The sequence below is a fragment of the Staurois parvus genome, unplaced genomic scaffold (assembly GCF_062004578.1).
Source record: "Staurois parvus isolate SC_StPar_1 unplaced genomic scaffold, SC_StPar_1.0 ptg000315l, whole genome shotgun sequence".
NCBI lineage: Eukaryota > Metazoa > Chordata > Amphibia > Anura > Ranidae > Staurois > Staurois parvus.
Window position 1 is genome coordinate 357,692 of NW_028318111.1, and position 19,825 is coordinate 377,516.

Genomic DNA, 19,825 nt, shown 5'->3' on the forward strand with positions numbered 1-19,825 from the left:
GAGATAGGTGGGGTGGGGGGCTGTTGATTGTTTAATGTTATGTGGCTGCATCCCATTGTTCTATTGTTTGTCTGGCTTGAGAGCAAACTATTATGGGATGTATGTGTTTATGTGTATTAGCTTAGCGGGGGGGAGGGGGTAGTGTCTCCAGCAGCCCTCCCTCCTGATGGGACTGTCTGCTGGTGTGAAGTTTGAATATGTGTGTGTCTCTTGTTACTAAATGTGGATTGCCCTGCCCTGTGTCATTATGCAGGGAGGGGGGACTGTCCCCTGAATGTATATATCTTGTATCTGTGTTCAAATAAAGTAGTCTACCTCCTGGTTTACTTCAAGACTGGTGTCCTCTAGTCTTGTATGGTCGGCTGTGGTGTCTGTGGTCGGTGTTCGGACGGGGAAGCAGTATTCTAACGGAAGTACTCAAGCGCAGTCTGGGTTGGTTCCATTACATTATGGCCATCTCTACCGTTCTGCTAAGCTTTACATTTATGCCATTTTTGTGAGTATGTTTTCATCCTCTTTACCTTTAATAAACCTTGGATAATGCACTAGGGGTTTGCACCTCCTATTTGCTCTTTTTTCAAAATAGACAAATGCCTAAACCTGTCTGCTCCTTTTTACTACAAATGCATACTGGTATTTTACAGTTTGCACAGACCTTTATACTACAGACTGCTTGGGCTAAAGTGCTGTTTTCATACCACTAAGATCACCTGCTGTGAGACCACCAACCCAAGGAAGCTTCCTCCCACCCATACATTTCTTACAGGAAGCCAGGAGAAAAAAAAAAAAAAAAGACAACAAAAATGTATCATCTTAACTTTCACAATTTATACAAGACACCCCAGTGCTGCAATTAAAGGACAGCCACTCACCCCTCTCTCGATCATTGTAGAACTTTTGCTCCCATTGGTTTGTAAGAATATTGAAATATCGCTGTTGCTCGAAAAAGCGCAAAAACCGTGACGATATGGGGGAGGGGAAGACCCGTTCAAACTGCCCACAACGAGAAAGCTCATCTTCAGTCTCTGCCAAAATTCGAACATCCTCTGGGGTCAGCTGGTCCAGCACTGTGGCGTACAGATCCTACAAGATATGCACAAGCTGTTGTTTATAACCATGTGCAATACATAAAAACAAGAGCATTGTGCAATAAAATGGTTAATAGAGGTAAAATGCTGCAGCATTTCTATCTACCAGTGTAATATGTAAAAGTTTAACATGTTTCTAGAGGGAAGCAATCAACAAAATTAGGCTGAACTGTAAAATACATGTGAACTCTAACTGATACATTGTGAATTATAAATAGACAGAATGTTTTTTCATAAAAATACTATTTTCAGTTATTTGTCATTTTATTCATTATTTTTTGCATCTTCTTACTCCTGATCTTCTTTAACCTCTTTCAGCTATTTCCTGTTTTGCACTTTCAGTGTCAGCTGATCTAGTCCGGGCTCTTGATAGAGACAACAGTGGACCGTATTTGAGCAATGTGATTCGGCAAGTTCACTGGCAGTTTAAACCAAGGATGCATGTGACAGGGTGGACAAAGCCGGAGTACAACTGTAAGACACCTATCTTCCTATAACAGGAAGTACCTGAACAAGGACCTTTAGGCGGGATCACCAGGTGTTTTAATAAAAGACTGGAACCCCTTTTGAATTTACATTAACCTCTTAGCGCCGGCGCCTCCCGGCCCTTTAAGAGTTTCAGAAGCAGGGAGGCAGTTTTTTTGGGTCATGTGACCGGCGTGATTCGCCGTCACAAAAGTCACATGATCGGAAAAGGTCTTGATCGCAAGGGGAGATCGGGAACTGAGAGTCACAGACATGTGCTGGGAGCGCGCAGGGTGTGCGCTCTCGACACATATGTATTTTCCAATGGCACGCAAATATGCGGCTGCTCGGCGGCAAGGCCCAGACAGGAGGCGGGGCGGGATTTTAGGGTCATGTGACCGCCGTGATCGGAAAAGGTCCCGATCGCAAGGGGAGATCAGGATCTTTCCGAGGGTCACGGACATATGTGCAGGGCGTGCGCTCTCGACACATGTATTTTCCAATGGCACGGAAATATGCGGCTGCTCGGCGGCAAGGCCCAGACAGGAGGCGGGGCGGGATTTTAGGGTCATGTGACCGCCGTGATCGGAAAAGGTCCCGATCGCAAGGGGAGATCAGGACCTTTCCTTGAGTCACGGACATATGTGCTTGGCGCGTACTCTTGACAGATATGTATTTTCCAATGGCACGCAGATATGCGGCAGCTCGGCTTCAAGGCCCAGACACCAAGAGGCCGCATATTTGCGTGCGCTCAGCGTCAAGGGGTTAATATATTAAAAAAACGTATAAGATACTTCAGTGACTGGGTTTAAATCTAGTGCAAGGTGCACTTCTAGCAATGCTAGAAGGTATTATTTTTAACATAAAACTAGTAGGCACTATGACCCAGCACCAGATATAGAAGAAAAATCATCAAAACAGTAATCAGTAAACATTAAAGCTGAAGTCCAATTTGCTTATATGTTGCCTTGATTGCTACTTTTATCCTTCATTAACGAGTTAAATTTTTAAATAAAACCTTTTCGTTTTCATTATATACCTTGTTTCAGAGCGAGTGATGTAATCACTGGCTCTTTGTATTTCTCTATGCAATACAGGCAGATCATAGCTGGTGGGAGGGTCTAGCAGAGTGCTGAAAACATCACAGCTCCCAGTCTTTGCTAGTCCTTCTCAAGAGCTCTTAGTCTTGTATAAAATCCCAACCTGGCTTTGGAATCCATACATCAACTGATTGTTAGGGTTTACACACAAGAATATGTAAACCCAACATTTCCTATACCTGATATGTCCCTACTGTACCGTGTACTTGTATGAAAAAGTCTCCTGTTCCTTTGTGTGAAATGCCCCGTATTCCTGCCAGTCCCTCTGCTTTTCTATTAAAAACTGATCACACTAGGCACGAGAGCACAGCCTGGTCAGTTCTCTAGTTGTGCTGAGAACGCAGCCTGCTCTCCTCCAATGATCACAGCCCAGCACAGCCATTCACTTGGAAGATCAGAGGGAAAGTGATCACTTTAATAAAAAAAAAAAAAAAAAGGTGGGGGGGAGGTATAATACTTTATATATCTATAAATAAATGTTTTGCCTTTGATTTGATTTTAAGCTGAATGGGTTGTTTTAGGCCCCTTTCACACAGGCGGTTGTTTTGCCGCTTGTAAATGCAGGTTTTTTTATTTTGAAATTCCAACACTCCTGGCACACAGATCACTTGCGTTTGTACATTGCGTTTATTTGCATATACATGTTGCTGCGTTGAGCTGCGATAGTAAATTCTTGCCTTTTCTTAATGCAACTGTTTACTTATCTTTTCTTTGTACTGCGATTAACTGCGTTTAGGTACAGATATCGGCGGTACATCACTCCTGGACACAGTCAACTTTATTTTTCCTAAACGCATATAACTATATGTTATGAAAACATTGCTAAATGCAGTGTGTGAATGGAGCCATAGGGATGCATTGTCTGCATGTAGCTGCAGTAAGTTCCTCTAACCGCAGCTAAAAGCTGAAATCTAACCACTCGGGTGAAAGGCTTAACAAGCAAGGTGAGGGTTTCTATATACTTTAAAGTAACCCCGTTGATCTTGTCAGAAATTTAGAGCTGTCCTGTTCACATTTCTTGTGTTATCTCAGAGTCTAGTTCAGTGGTTCTTAACCTTGTTGGAGGTACTGAACCCCACCAGTTTCATATGCGCATTCACCGAACCCTTCTTAATTGGAAAAATAAAATATGATTTTTAAAATTCAAAACATAGGTATATATTTAGGTATATATTTATACATAGGTGCACAAAATGAACAAAACCGTTAAGAACAAAACCATTAAAACATGATTTTCACACAAAAACAAAAACATAATAATGAATATTTACTGCACGAATCATATGAGTCGGGTGTGGGTCTTCACCTCCGCCGAACCCCCGAGACTGACTCACCGAACCCCTGGGGTTCGATCGAACCCAGGTTAAGAACCACTGGTCTAGTTAGTCCTCCTAGTTCTTATCTGGAAACTACAAGTCAGTTAGTTCCCATGCTTTGAAGATGAAGACCGTGGGATAGATTGAATAGTTTAGGAAAAAAAAAAAAGTGAGCAGGACTGACATCACCCAGTCCACAAAATTCAGCATGTTCTCAGTCCATAATAGAAAATTAAGAGCATTTCTGGCAGATCAACAGGTATGTTGGTATATTTCTATACTTAATGGGAAAAAAATAGGGAAAAGCAGATTTTTTTTTTTTTAAATGTGACCCGACATACAGTTTAAATAATTATTATTATATTATTATCATACAGTATTTATAAAGCGCCAATGGTTCGCTCAGCGCTGTACATTACAAAGGGGGACAGAACATGTGACAGAACAATACCAATACAATGCAATACATGAGGGGATCGAGGGCCCTGCTCTTTCAAGCTTACAATCTAGGAGGGAGGGGATGGTGGCACAGGAGGAGATAGCTGTGGGGGATGGGGTGGTGGGAAGAGTGGAGGAGGTCGGCAGGTTAGCAGGGGGTGGGGTAGGCTTCCCTGAAGAGATGGGTTTTCAGGGTGCGCCGAGAGGAAAGTAGGTGATAATCTGATGGGTTGGGGCTGGGAGTTCCAGAGGTTGGGTGACACCCTGGAGAAGTCCTGGAGGCGGGCATGGGAGGAGGAGACCAGGGAACTAGAGAGAAGGAGGTCTTGTGAGGAGCGGAGTGTGCGTGTTGGGTGGTACTTGGATATTAGGTCAGTGATGTAGTATGGGGCAGTATGGTGGACAGCTTTGTACGTCAGTGTTAGGATTTTGAATTTGATCCGTTGTGCAATCGGAATCCAGTGGAGGGATTGGCAGAGGGGGGTGGCGGAGATGGAGCGGTTGGAAAGGTGAATGAGTCTGGCAGCCGTATTCAGGATCGTCTGAAGCGGGGATAACCAGCGGCGAGGCAGGCCAGTGAGGAGGGAGTTGCAGTAGTCGAGTCGTGATATGATGAGGGAGTGGATGAGCTGTTTAGTGGTTTCTGGGGTTGCATGATGATGATGGCATGACTTCAACCAACCAGTCTGCCAGCAAGGTTAATATGAAAATTTGACCCCCACCTTGTCCGGTAACTTCTGGCTAAGGTAATATGCCCGTTTCATCTTTTCTTCATTCAGAATCTCCATTGAGCGCCCACGGTCCTTCCCACTGGTGCACACACTGACAAGACAAAGGAAAACTTCATTTTTCTCCTAAACAAAAGGTATTAGCCAAGCTGGCCCGTGCTTCCATACATACATACAGAGAGGAATTTAAGAAGACTGAAGCAGACAAAATCTGGAGCAGTTTTGCATAGCAACCAATCGGCTTCTAGCTTTCATTTTCAAAGCTCAGCTGAACAAGCGGAGGTTAGAAGCGGATTGGTTACAATGGCTCCAGATTCGATCTGCTTAAATTAATTATAGTGAATTTCCCCCGCAGAGCTTTTTCAACACGTCAGATTGTTTAAAGCAGAGAAAAATTGAACTACAATTTTTTTTGTAAATTGTTCTACCCTCTTCCTACCTATCCTACCTAACCTGTATTAAAAAAAAAAAAAAAAAAAAAAAAAATCTGCGTGCTTACATTTTTTTAATCTGATCTGTCATGTGATCCTGCAGCTACAGCTCCCCTGTGTCAATCAGCGGCGGCTGCAGGGGAGAGGAGGGAGCAGCGACAACAGCTGGGCCATGGGTGACATCATGGTTCATGGAATTCACAACTGTTGTCAAGCAATGCCTTACACAGAGCTGCAGGACCACTTAAATGGACTTGAGCGGATTGAAAATAGGCAAGTACACCGATCTTCTTTATACAGGTTAGGCAGAATAGGTAGGAGGGGGAGGAGGAAAAAAACATTTTTAAGAATAGGTAAAAGTTGGGGTTTTATTCTAATTTTAAAATCCTGTTTTGCTGTGGAATGAAAACAAAAGCTCTTCTAGGGTAATCTATATAGAGCAGTGGTTCTCAACCTGTGGGTCGCGACCCCTTTGGGGGTTGAACAACTCTTCACAGGGGTCACCTAAGACCATCGGAAAAACACATATTTCCAATGTGTAAGAGCAGCTACTGTGTAGAAAACAGCTGCTGTGTTGAAAGCAGCTACTCTGTTAAAAGCAGCTACTGTGTAGAAAGCAGCAGTATTGGAGGTAAAACGACACTCATGAATTATAATAACTGGGTAAATAATTTTATGGTTGGAGGCAGGGGTGGACTGACCATTTGGAAACTCGGCACTGCCCGAAGGCCCGGGGTCAGTAGGGGGCCCCATGAGATGCTCCTGGTACCTTTTTCATAGGCTTTTTTGACACAGGGGCCCCATGATCCCCTTTTGCCCCCTGGTTGGGGGTCACCACAACACGAGGAACTGTATTAAAGGGTCGCGGCATTAGGAAGGTTGAGAACCACTGATATAGAGCAATTACTTTAGCAACATATTTCAGTGGAAATGAGCTAAAAATCTAGAAAAATTAAATTGTGAATAAACTGCATCTCCCCTCATCATATCCCCCACCCCCTCAAAAAGAACAAAAAAAACAAAAACACTTTTGCCTGGAATTCCTCCTGAAAAACAGCACTACACCACCAATCCTAAAGCCACTTGGCTTTATATCTGCAGTGTGAGATAAAAGGCACTGTTGCCCCCAACTGCTAGTCACAGGAGATTTTTTGATGTCACTACTGTGCTGGTTACTGTTATCCTGGTTCAAATCAAAATCCTGCCTGTACTAAGATAGCCACCTCCACAATGAGACAATGCAGAACAAGGCATAGTATATGGGGGGGGGGGGGAAATCAGCTGTAGGGAGACCACAGGATATACTGATGACTGCTCCTTTGCCTGCCTTCATTTTTTGGGCACAGCATCCAGAGTTCAGTTCTTCTTAATAGCTTCTTGTTCTGCGGATACCATAATAAACCTAACCAATACATTTGCTGAGATCTTTTAAAGGGTCTGCCTTTATTCTGAACATGTCAGTCCCAGTTGAAATACTAAAAATTCTACCTCAGACTACCCATCCCACAAACACGGAGCACAGTTTGTAAGTATCTCATACTGCAAGTTCTGGTGCACACTGATGTGGTGCAGGAAACCGCATGCGATTCGGACAAAAATCGCACCGCATTCATTCTCAAATCACATGCAGTTCTTTGCAATGCGATTCGAGCCCATTCATTTTGTATGGCTCAAACCTCACCGAACCCGCACAAAAGAGGTACAAGCACATTTTTATTGCTGTTCTGGAATCGAATCCATGTGATCAGCCAATCTCACTGTGTTTTGCGACCCGATTTTGGGGTGTCGTTAATACTGACGCCTGCAGCAGTTCGCATGAATGGAGTGAAATTGTGATGCGGTCCAGGAAACGCACAGGAATTGCTGCGAATCCCGCACCGCATCAGTGTGAACCAGGACTAAACCTGAAGACAAGGATTCCATATTCCACACAACACAATGCCTGCACTTTGAAGTCAAGTGCTCTACATATATCAGAAACAGGCAATAAGCCAGGTAGAGAGTTGTGAGGATATGGAGCCAAGAAGTCAGAGAAAGCTTTAGATTAAAATTGAAAAGTAACTAATTACATTAAATCACAATTTAATGTATTGTATGCGCTGTAATACCAATTCGTAATGAAACCAGTTCACTCCTACACGCTAAATACATCTCGAAGCAATGACCCCTTAGTCTACACTTTCTGTCCTAGAGAATAGGTAGAATGGACCCAAAGGCCACAATCACTAAAGGGAAGTGAAGGAATCTTCTTTCCTCTAGATCAGCGCTCTGCAAACTGCAGCCTGAGGGCCGGATGTGGCCCTTTGCTTGCCTTTGCCTGGCCCTTGAGCACTATTTATTTTATTGACACAAACTATGAGGCACCATTCCTCTCTGTGACACCAACAGTGGGGTATTGTTCCTTCCACTGACACTAACAATGGTGCATTATTCCTGCCACCAATACCAATTTTGGGGCACTCTCTCTCCTCCTGTTGACATTTTTTAAATCTCACGGATTACCAAGGCTGAGACATTGTGGACTCCCACTGATACCGGGCATCTTCTACTCTCCTAAAGTCTGAAAGTCAAACTGGCCCTTTGTTTAGGAAGTTTGGAGATCTAGATTAAGGTAATCAAAAAAAAAGGAAAGCAGAAAGCATGGATCAGTGGGTCCAAGCTGCAACTCCTGGAGACACTAAGGCAAGACATGGAAACCAATTTATAGACCAGGGGTATAGCCCTTTGGGGGTGTAGCACCTTTGTAACTGTCCAACTTCCTATAGGCAGGGCATATACCCAGAGTCCTTCTTTGCCCACCAGCAACCAATAAAAGAAAAACAAGATATAACACTTACTTAATCAAAGGCTTATGGACTGGTTTTCTGCTGTCTTACCTGGTAGCAGAGCTGCCAGAGCCAATATTACTGGTATCCTCTTTATTGGGGAGGAGGAATCCGGCCAGGTTGAGGAGATCTTTGATCATCTGACCTTTAATGTTCACATCTAGAGGGGAATTAGAGTGCAGACTGTGGGAAGGAGAAGAAAAAGTCATTGTGAATCTTCTAATTTGTATTGAAGCTTACCAAAAGATGAACACACAAATCAAATCACATTTGTGTTTAATCAATTTTTATTAAGAGTTTGCAAACACTACAATCTCTCAACAGTTAAAAAGTTTGTCTAGGCAAATGCATCCAAACTCATAACCCTAGATTATGACACTTGGGAGCATCATTTCAAGCATAACATAGTTTTAACCAATGTCAACAGAACATATACAGTGGGGATCGAAAGTTTGGGCACCCCAGCTAAAAATTTGTATTAATGTGCATAAAGAAGCCAAGGAAAGATGGAAAAATCTCCAAAAGGCATCAAATTACAGATTAGACATTCTTATAATATGTCAACAAAAGTTAGATTTTATTTCCATCATTTACACTTTCAAAATAACAGAAAACAAAAAAATGGCGTCTGCAAAAGTGTGGGCACCCTGCAGAATTTATAGCATGCACTGCCACCTTTGCAAAGCTGAGACCTCCCAGTGTCATGGATTGTTCTCAATCATCGTCTGGGAAGACCAGGTGATGTCAATCTCAAAGGTTTTAAATGCCCAGACTCATCTGACCTTGCCCCAACAATCAGCACCATGGGTTCTTCTAAGCAGTTGTCTAGAAAACTGAAACTGAAAATAGTTGACGCTCACAAAGCTGGAGAAGGCTATAAGAAGATAGCAAAGCGTTTTCAGATGTCAATATCCTCTGTTCGGAATGTAATTAAGAAATGGCAGTCATCAGGAAAAGTGGAAGTTAAAGCAAGATCTGGAAGACCCAGAAAAATATCAGACAGAACAGCTCGCAGGATTGTGAGAAAAACAATTCAAAACCCACGTTTGACTGCACGATCCCTCCAGAAAGATCTGGCAGACACTGGAGTTGTGGTACACTATTCCACTATAAAGAGATACTTGTACAAATATGGTCTTCATGGAAGAGTCATCAGAAGAAAAACCTCTTCTACGTCCTCACCACAAAAATCATCATTTGAACTTTGCAAATGAACATATAGACAAGCCTGATGCATTTTGGAAACAAGTTCTGTGGACCGATGAGGTTAAAATTGAACTTTTTGGCCGGAATGAGCAATGGTACATTTGGAGAAGAAGGGGCACAGAATTTAATGAAAAGAACCTCTGTCCATCTGTTAAGCATGGGGTTGGATCAATCATGCTTTGAGGTTGTGTTGCAGCCAGTGGCACAGGGAACATCTCACGAGTAGAAGGAAAATGGATTCAATAAAATTTCAGCAAATTTTGGATGGTAACTTGATGCCATCTGTGAAAAAGCTGAAGTTAAAGAGAGGATGGCTTCTACAAATGGATAATGATCCTAAACACACCTCGAAATCCACGGGGGATTACATCAAGAGGCGTAAACTGAAGGTTTTGCCATGGCCTTCACAATCTCCTGACCTCAACATAATTGAAAATCTATGGATAGACCTTAAAAGAGCAGTGCGTGACAGACAGCCCAGAAATCTCAAAGAACTGGAAGACTTTTGTAAGGAAGAATGGGCAAAGATACCTCAAACAAGAATTGAAAGACTCTTGGCTGGCTACAAAAAGTGTTTCAAAGCTGTGATACTTGCCAAAGGGGGCAGTACAAGATATTAACTCTGCAGGGTGCCCAAACTTTTTCAGACGCCATTTTTTTGTTTTCTGTTATTTTGAAAGTGTAAATGATGGAAATAAAATCTAACTTTTGTTGACATATTATAAGAATGTCTAATCTGTAATTTGATGCCTTTTGGAGATTTTTCCATCTTTCCTTGGCTTCTTTTTGTACATTAATACAAATTTTTAGCTGGGGTGCCAAAACCTTCGATCCCCACTGTATATATCAGGCACAGTAGTGATCAAAAACCAGTGGGCTGCAATAAAAAAGAAAAAGAAAAAAAAGGCTATTGGGAACAAACAGGTTCTTAGTAAATAAAATGCCCAAAAGGTCACATCAAGGGCAAATGGGGACACGGCATCTGTAGGTAGCAGTTAATACAGCAAAGCCATATAACTAGAGAGGTATACATAGGATACAAAAAGAGGAAGACAGGAAAGAAAAGGAGAAAAAAAAAAAAAGGGGGGGGGGGGACAGTGGGAGGTTCCCAGAGGTAAGTGCGTCTCTTATCAATGTAGAAATAAAGGAATCAAAAGCAGAGGAATATCTAAAGACCACACGGTCTGCACGAGATTGTAGGAGTCCGATTTATCCTCATCCCACACAATCATACGCTCAACCAAATCACATTTGAATGCATAAATAGCAAATTCCAGACAAACAAAGTGTGGTTATGGGTCCAAATTTTGCATAAAGCTTTCTCCGTAAAATGGAGGTGTGATGGTCAGGTGCCCACCAACCCTTGGGTGTATTGTGTATCAAGCAATGTCAAATAACACCATCTCTCTGCTTTGAATTCTTGTGTTACTTATAGACTAGGCCAAGAGGACACGGCATTGTTGGCGTTTAACTTTACAGTCTGCAGGGAGTCTACTGCTTAAACCAATGTGAGCAATGAGAGAAGAACAAAAGCTGAAAGAAGAGCCCTCATATGTAATGATGCAGCTCGAAGAGAGGAAATCTCTACAAAAGTGAAAAGATTTACCTTCATGTTTTGTTGTCGTACCAACTGTAACATTTTAATTCCCATCACTTTCTATCTCAATGACAATGGTCACCAGTACAAATAGAGAAGGTGACTCTACCTAGTTGGGACCTAGACTAAAAAATAGCAACATAAAAAAATATCCTGGAGAAGAATTTGGTTAAGGCAAATGCCATTGACCTACTTGCATGCTACATTATTTGCCTGGGCATAGTTCAACTTTCCTATAGGTGAGGGGATGAAAGCAGCTTAATCCGTAGCTTCTGGTTATTTACAGTGCCTTGAAAAAGTATTCAAACCCCTTGAAATTTTCCACATTTTGTCATGTTACAACCAAAAACGTAAATGTATTTTATTGGGATTTTATGTGATAGACCAGTGGTCTCCAAACTGTAGCCCGGAGCCGTATGTGGCCCTTTGCCTGCCTTTATCTGGCCCTTGGAGCACTATTCCTTTTACTGACACCAACAATGGGGGTATATTTCTTGCCACTGACACCAACAATGGGGCACTATTCCTCCCAGATACCAAGGATGGGCACTACTCCTCCCACCGACACCAAAAATGGGGCAAGATTCCTTCCACTGACACCACCAATAGGGGCACAATTCCTGCCACTGACACCAACAACGGGGCACTATCCCTCCTACTGACACCAACAAAGGGGCACAATTCCTTCCACTTACACCACCAATGGGGGACTATTCCTCCCACTGACATCAATGATGGGGCACTATTCCTCTTACTGACACCAATGATGGGGCACTATTCCTCTTACTGACACCAAAAAAGGGGCACTATTCCTTCCACTGACACAAATGATGGTGCAATATTCCGCCCACTGACACCAACAATTGGGCACTATTCCTCCTACTGACACCAATGAGACATTGTTTACTCCCATTGACCGCAAGAAATTTTCTACTCTCACTGGCCAAAGTCCACCCACCTAAAGCTTGAAGAACAGTAAATGGACCCCTTGTTTAGAAAGTTTGGAAACCCCTGTGATAGACCAACACAAAGTGACACATAATTGTGAAATGGAAGGAAAATGATAAATGGTTTTCAAAATATTTTACAAATAAATATCTGAAAAGTGTGACGTGCATTTCTATTCCGCCCCCCGGAGTCAATACTTTGTAGGACCCCCTTTTTCTGCAATTACAGCTGCAAGTCTTTTTGGGGATGTCTCTACCAGCTTTGCACATCTAGAGAGGGACATTTCTGCCCATTCTTCTTTGCAATATAACTCAAGCTCTGTCAGATTGGATAGAGAGCATCTGTGAACAGCAATTATTAAGCCTTGCCACAGATTCTCAATTGGATTTAGGTCTGGACTGTGACTGGGCCATTCTAACACATGAATATGCTTTGATCTAAACCATTCCATGGTAGCTCTGGCTGGATGTTGCGGGTTGTTGTCCTGCTGGAAGGAGACCCTCCACCCCAGTCTCAAGTCTTTTGCAGACTCTAACAGGTTTCCTTGTAAGATTGCCCTGTATTTGGCTCCATCCATCTTCCCATCAACTCTGACCAGCTTCCCTGTCCCTGCTGAATAAAAGCATCACCACAACATGATGCTGCCACCACCATTTTTCACAGTGGGGATGGTGTGTTGAGGGTGATATGCAGTGTTAGTTTTCTGCCACACAGAGTTTTATTTTTAGGCCAAAAAGTTAAATTTTGGTCTCATCTGACCAGAGCACCTTCTTCCACATTTGCTGTGTCCCCCACAAGGCTTCTGGCAAACTGCAAATGGGGCTTCTAATGGCTTTCTTTCAACAATGGCTTTCTTCTTGCCACTCTTCCATAAAAGGCCAGATTTGTGGAGCGCAGGACATTAGTTGTCCTGTGAACAGATTCTCCCACCTGAGCTGTGGATCTCTGCAGCTCCTCCAGAGTTCCCATGAGCCTCTTGGTTGCTTCTCTGATTAATGCCATCCTTGCCCGGCCTGTCAGTTTAGGTGGACGGCCAAGTATTGGTGGATTTGCAGTTGTGCCATACTCTTTCCATTTTCGGATGATGCATTAAACAGTACTCCGTGAGATGTTCAAAGCTTGGGATATTTTTTTATAACCTAATCCTACTTTAAACATCTCCACAACTTTATTCCTGACCTGTCTGGTGTGTTCCTTGGCCTTCATAATGCGTTTTTTTCACTAATGTTCTCTAACAAACCTCTGATGGCTTCACAGAACAGCTGTATTTATACTGAGATTAAATTGTACACAGGTGGACTATTTACTAATTAGATGACTTCTGAAGGCAATTGGTTCCACTAGATTTTAGTTAGGGGTATCAGAGTAAAGGGGGCTGAATACAAATCCATGCCACACTTTTTAGAGATTTGTAAAAAAAATGTTGAAAACCATTTATCATTTTCGTTCCACTTCACAATTATGTGCCACTTTGTGTAGGTCTATCACATAAAAATCCAATAAAATACATTTACATTTTTGGTTGTAACATGACAAAACGTGGAAAATTTCAAGGGGTATGAATACTTTTTCAGGGCACTGTACCTGGTTTAAATTATCCATTTAAAATGAATTTGAGGCATTGATATTTTATACATTACATTGGTACCTGGCTGATGTCCCTGAAAGGTGAAAATCGCTGAAGTAGGCACCACTTCTCCAATGATCTCTACTCGCTACTGGTTCCCACACCAAGCCGTTACCCTGCTGCATTGGGAACACAGAAGGATGGCTGCTTGGCACAGGCGCCATTACAAGAATGTTTTGCATTTTCTGAATGAATGCAAAGCATTCTTTGATTAGATGAAGTGGAGAGTGTGATGTCACCACCCTGTCTATCCACCTCATCCAATCAGAGAAGGCTCTGCATTAATTTCTGAGAATCCAAAGTATTCTCTGAATGGGGCCTGTGCAGAGTATCTGACCTCCTAAGTTAAGAATGCAGCACGCTAAGTACAGGACTCAAAAACTAGTGGAGATCAGTGGGCTAATGGTGTGTGCCACAGCGATTTCCAGCTTCTATGGGCATAAGCCAGGTATGGTATATACATAGTTACATTGGTCCAGCTTGGACCAATGTAACTATTATAAAATATCAATACCGGGGATTCGTCTTTAAATTGAATATTTTATCCAGTTGAATAACCAGAAGCTACCAATTAAGCTGCCATCATCCCTCTCACCCATAGGATAGATAAACTATGCCCAAGCAACGGATGCAGCTTGCAAGTAGGCCAATAGCAGTTGCTTTAACCAAAAGCTTCTGTAGGATTTTTTTTCTTTTTTTTTAGTCTAGGTCCAAGCTAGGTAGAATCACCTTTTCTATTTGTCCCGGTGATGATCGTTATTGAGACAGAAAGTGATGGGGACATTTTCCAGACGCTACCAGAATAAAATGTGAAGGTAAATCTATCACTGGGGACACCTGTTCTGGTGATGATTGTCTAGGAAGGGAATTCTCACTTCATAGAGATTTCCTCTCTCTTTGATCAGAGTCCTTGGTACATGAAATAAATGGCTGCTTTTCAATACCCACTGTAATTTCGTGCAATGTAATGAAGAGCTAGGAAAATGGTGACTGAATATGAAGATTATACGGACCTTTGTGAAGGAATAAGTACAATTAAATACGCATGAATGTAAGTTAGGGACCTAGGGATTGTACACCCCTTGAGGGTTAGGGACTGATGTGAATGTACAATATATATGTAAAGTGCTGCGTACATTGATGGTGCTATATAAGTACCTGAAATAAATAAATAATAGCCCTACTGAAGGGGGAATGTTTTTGGCCCCCAAAACATGTTGGCTATTTTATGCAATTGAATTATAAACAAATTCATCTTCTACTCTCATCTTTTTTATTTGGGCTCCTTTCTATATTTCTATGGCTTGAGTCACTTACGGATAACCCAGCTATGTTGTGTGACAGCAACCCAAACAAAGCTAGTGAGCTTGTTTGAAAGTTTCCGTGTGCTTGATCTCGTAAATACGTTTTAAAGTCCCAGCGCCCTTCTAATATGCCTTTCTGAAGGCCATGTCACAGATACCTTCCTATACAGACTTAGTCTATTTCCCCATACAGCATTGTTAGGATGGCTGTCATATCTTAGTAAGCCTATAGATGATATCTGGGACCAGGGGTGAAGACTATAGGATATTTTCATTGCTGAACATTTCCATCTACCGACGGACAGCTGTGCCAAGAAAGACGACTCAATACAAGTTCAGTGGAGGAACTTCGAAGATTTCAGAGGACAAAAAGGGTCAATAATAGAAGGTTATAATGTTGGGAATGGACTATGAGACTGTGCTACATAAGGGCTTAGCAGGTGTGTTAAAGAAAAGCCAATTAACACTGCATCCTATCAATCATCCGGACATTTGTTCTCAATGTGTGAACATGTAAAGACACAATAGGAATGCCATCTCACAAGATAAATGAGTGTCAGTGTATAAGGAATGCTTCCAACAATTGGTGGGTATTTGATGCTGGACATTTTATATCATGAACCCATGTTATAGCAGTAACAATATGCAGCCGGAACAAAAATGGAAATTCCATTAACTGCAATTTTTCCCAACGGTTTAGTGCTATAAAATGACCTAGAAGGGTAATTGTGCATTGCTTCTCGTGTTTGCAGCACTGGGGTTTTCAGTCTGAATCCTGGCCAGGATAATATACAGTGAGGAACAGAAGTATTTGAACACCCAGCAATTTTGCAAGTTCTCCCACTTAGAAAGCATGGAGGGGTCTGAAATTCACATTGTAGGTGCATTCCCACTCTGAGAGACAGAATTTAAAAAGAAAAATTCAGGAAATCACATTGTATGATTTTTAAAGAATTTATTTGTCTTGCACTGCTGAACATTAGTATTTGAACACCTAAGAAACCGCAAGAATTCTGGCTCTCAAAGACCTGTTACTGTGCCTTTAAAAAGTCCACCTCTACTCCACTCATTAATCTAACTTAGTAGTACCTGTCTGAGCTCTTTAAAGACACCTGTCCACCCCACAGTCAGTCAGACGCCAACTACTACCATGGGCAAGACCAAAGAGCTGTCAAAAGACACCAGAGACAAAATTGTGGACCTCCACAAGGCTGGAAAGGGCTACGGGGCAATTGCCAAGCAGCTTGGTGAAAATAGATCAACTATTGGAGCAATTGTTATAAAATGGAAGAGGATAAAGACGACTGTCAGTCTCCCTCGGATTGGGGCTCCATGCAAGATCTCACCTCGTGGGGTATCACTGAAGATAAGAAAGGTGAGGAATCAGCCCAGAACTGCAAGGGAGGAGCTGGTCAATGACCTGAAGAGAGCTGGGACCACAGTTTCAAAGGTCACTGTCGGTAGAACACTACGCCGTCATGGTTTCAAATCATGCATTGCACGGAAGGTTCCCCTGCTCAAGTCATCACATGTCCAGGCCCGTTCGAAGTTTGCAATGACCATCTGGATGATCCAGAGGAGGCATGGGAGAAAGTCTTGTGGTCAGATGAGACCAAAGTAGAACTTTTTGGTCTAAACTTCACTTGTCATGTTTGGAGAAAAAAAGGATGAGTTGCATCCCAAAAACACCATCCCTACTGTGAAGCATGGAGGTGGTAACATGATGCTTTGGGGGTGCTTTTCTGCAAAGGGGACAGGACGACTGCACTGTATTAAGGGGAAAGGTCTGAAGAAAGAGCCTATTGAACATGCTCCGAAATGCATTACCGCCCCCTTCACTTGCTACATCTGACTCTGCTCTCCAAGCTTCATTTTTGATGCACAGGCACATCCTGGACTCTACTTCCTGATCCTATAAGCATAGTTTGCTGCTGGACGGCTGGGTGTCCCACCTGGATCCAATTACCGCGATGAGTCTTTTTAACCGTTTATCTTGTAAGTGCAAATTTTCCATTGTTTACTAAATAAATTGTCAATATTGCACTTGGAGGCGCCTTCCTCTCTTTTTCTTGTTACTGCATTAGAGCCTTGCTTCCACTCTAAGAAGAGCTGCCTCAGTGTTACTGCTCCCATCCATCCATCCATCCCTGATATCCATCTGGCACCTTTATCTTACAGCTACAGAGGTTGGGCTCCGACAAGCGCGCCCTATATAATATACATTTTCTAGTACAAAATGGATGACCTACTACTCCTCATGCAAATTCAGATTTTTCAAGATTTGCTGCACCGTGATTCATCAAAACCTGGCTTAGGGTTTCCATTTTGGACAACGTGCTACATAGACAGGGCTTCCGACTTCACCAAGCGTACCAAGTAGCAGAGTTATCAGGGAAAACAAATGGAGGTAGAATCTGTTTCTACATAAGGAAAGGTTTGTGTACAGATGAGATCGTGTTGAAGAAAAATGCACTCCTCATCTACATTCATTCTTCCTAAACTGCAAGCCTTTCTATATATCTTAAGAGGTTATTTCCTTTATGGTCATCGGAGTCTACAACCCACCTCAAGTCTGCAACAGGGAGGTACAATAATATCTGGAGGAGCAGATAACCAGCTTCAAAACAGACTTTTCCAGAGTCCCTCATAATTAGAGATGAGCGAATCGAACATGACGAAGTGGAATTCGTTCCGAAGATTTGGAAAAATTCTATTCGCAACGAATCCGAAGATTAGCAAACTTCGGATGCACGAATCGAATTTTCCCAAAAATGGCGGCGACATGTGTGGCGACAGGAGAAAATGGACAGAGAAGATGGGGCGGGGATCTCTGGGAAGGCGCGCTGACCCATAATGCATTCATGAGTCTTGAATCATGACATGTGATCGCATTAGCCAATCAGCAGCCAGCCAGCCAGCACTGTGTAATGGTGGAGCTATAAATCGCGGCCATCTTAGAATTCTCCATTAGCCTCCGGTCATTCAAGAGAGACAGACCTCTGTGTATTGAGGGACAGAGTTAGGGCCACAAAGACTTTAGGGCCACAGAATCGTTACTCAGGGACACAGAATCGTTACTCAGGGACACAGCTATCAAAGAATCGAAAATTTAAAGTGACATACACCCTTTTTTTTTTTGGTGGCTGTCGTGCACAGTTGGTGCTGCAGTTTGCCGATTGTGCAAAATAAACTGACTTTCTGCTTCACAACCACTATTGTACGTTCAAAGAGTTAAATCCATTTACACGCCGGGTGGCGGTAATATTTTTTGGGTGATTAGTGCATTCCAGTGACATAAACGTACAGTTTCCAGCCAACGGCAAGCTGCAATTGACCGATTGTGCTAAATAAACTGACTTTCTGCTTCACAACCACTATTGTACGTTCAAAGAGTTAAATCCGTTTTTATTTTTGGGGTGCTTATTGAATTAAAGAGTATGTCAGACAACACGCAGAGGAGTGGCAGAGGAGGCAATGTTTCAGGAGCGAGCAGACGTGGCAGCAGAGGAAGGGGTCGAGGCAGCACTAGTCGCAGCCAGAGGCCAGTGCTCCCGGTGTCATCCAGCGGTCGTGTCTCCACCGACAACCCTGCCGTCATCGATTGGTTGACTCGGTCGTCTTCCTCTTCCCAGGTCACCTCTGACACCTACAGCCAACGGTCGGTGGGTACGTCAGACACAACCGTTAGTTGGCATGGCCCGGGAGCAAGCCCAGTGAAATCACGTGTCCTCGACCTGCCCCTGTCCTTTGGTGTTCCCTCACCAAGCGAAGTATCGCATGCTGTGGGCTCAGCCCCACTGTACAGTGAGGAAGAGCTAACAGAGGGCGGTCAGGAACGGGGGGAGACATCCGCCTCTTCAGCAGCCAGGCGAAGAAGTACTGGCGAGGAGAGTGGCTCGGTAGCCGGTCTAGAGACAGGTCTGTCTCCTGACCCACACGCAGCCGAGGGGGCTAGTAGTGACGCGGAGACCCTAATTGATGATGATGAGGCTGATCGCACTTGGCAGCCTAGTCGTCATCAGGCTATTGCTTCCGCATCATCAGGAGAAGAGGGTGCCAGCTTGCCAGCGAGCAAAACAGTCGGTGGGTTGCCCAGGAGGCAGCAGGGTCGCAGCAGTGTCAGTGGAGCCAAACGGCCACGGAGTAGAGCACCAGCTCCACTGCAGCCTACCACCACGGCCAGTAGTGGTGCCGGTGTGCACGGAGGAAGTAGCAGTCAGCCAGCGAGGAGTAGCGGGGGCAAAGTTTCCTACTCGGCGGTGTGGCAATTTTCCGTCAAGCTGCCCGAGGAAGTAAACGTAGCCGTATGTCGACTATGTGGCCAGAAAGTCAAGCGTGGCCAGGGGGCCAATGTTGGGACTACAGCGTTGCGTCAGCATATGCAGCGTCGCCATTCGGTGGCCTGGGAAAACCGTGATAAAGATACGGCGGTTCTGCCTGCCCCAGCCCCCGCTCCATCACCCGCTCCGTTACTTGCTCCGTCACCCGACGTCAATCGCCCTCTATCAGCCAGTCAAGGCTCCAACACCTCTGCTGAGGGGAGTTGTCGCTCGTTGGCATCTTCCGCTCGTTCAGATGCTCCTTCTCCTGCTACTCCTCTTCATGGATTCCGTCAGCAGTCTTTCTTGCAATCCGTTTCCAAGAGACAACAGTTTGCGAGCACGCACCCGACGGTGCAGAAGCTGAACGTCCTCCTGTCCAAGTTGCTGGTGCTGCAGTCCCTCCCTTTCCAAGTGGTGGACTCAGCACCTT

The 19,825-nt window shown here is 43.6% G+C and overlaps 1 protein-coding gene across 3 annotated transcripts in view; it reads right to left on the bottom strand.

Moving 5' to 3' along the window:
• Positions 1 to 19,825, bottom strand: part of TTLL4 (tubulin tyrosine ligase like 4) — a 99,065-nt gene that overhangs the window by 18,396 nt on the left and 60,844 nt on the right. For all 3 annotated transcript variants that reach the window (XM_089683565.1, XM_089683564.1, XM_089683566.1), the window contains 3 exons: positions 8,443 to 8,574; positions 5,130 to 5,229; positions 873 to 1,083 (listed from right to left, as the gene is read on the bottom strand). In XM_089683565.1, the coding sequence (XP_089539691.1) occupies positions 873 to 1,083; positions 5,130 to 5,229; positions 8,443 to 8,574 (443 nt within the window). The remainder of the gene's footprint in view (positions 1 to 872; positions 1,084 to 5,129; positions 5,230 to 8,442; positions 8,575 to 19,825) is intronic.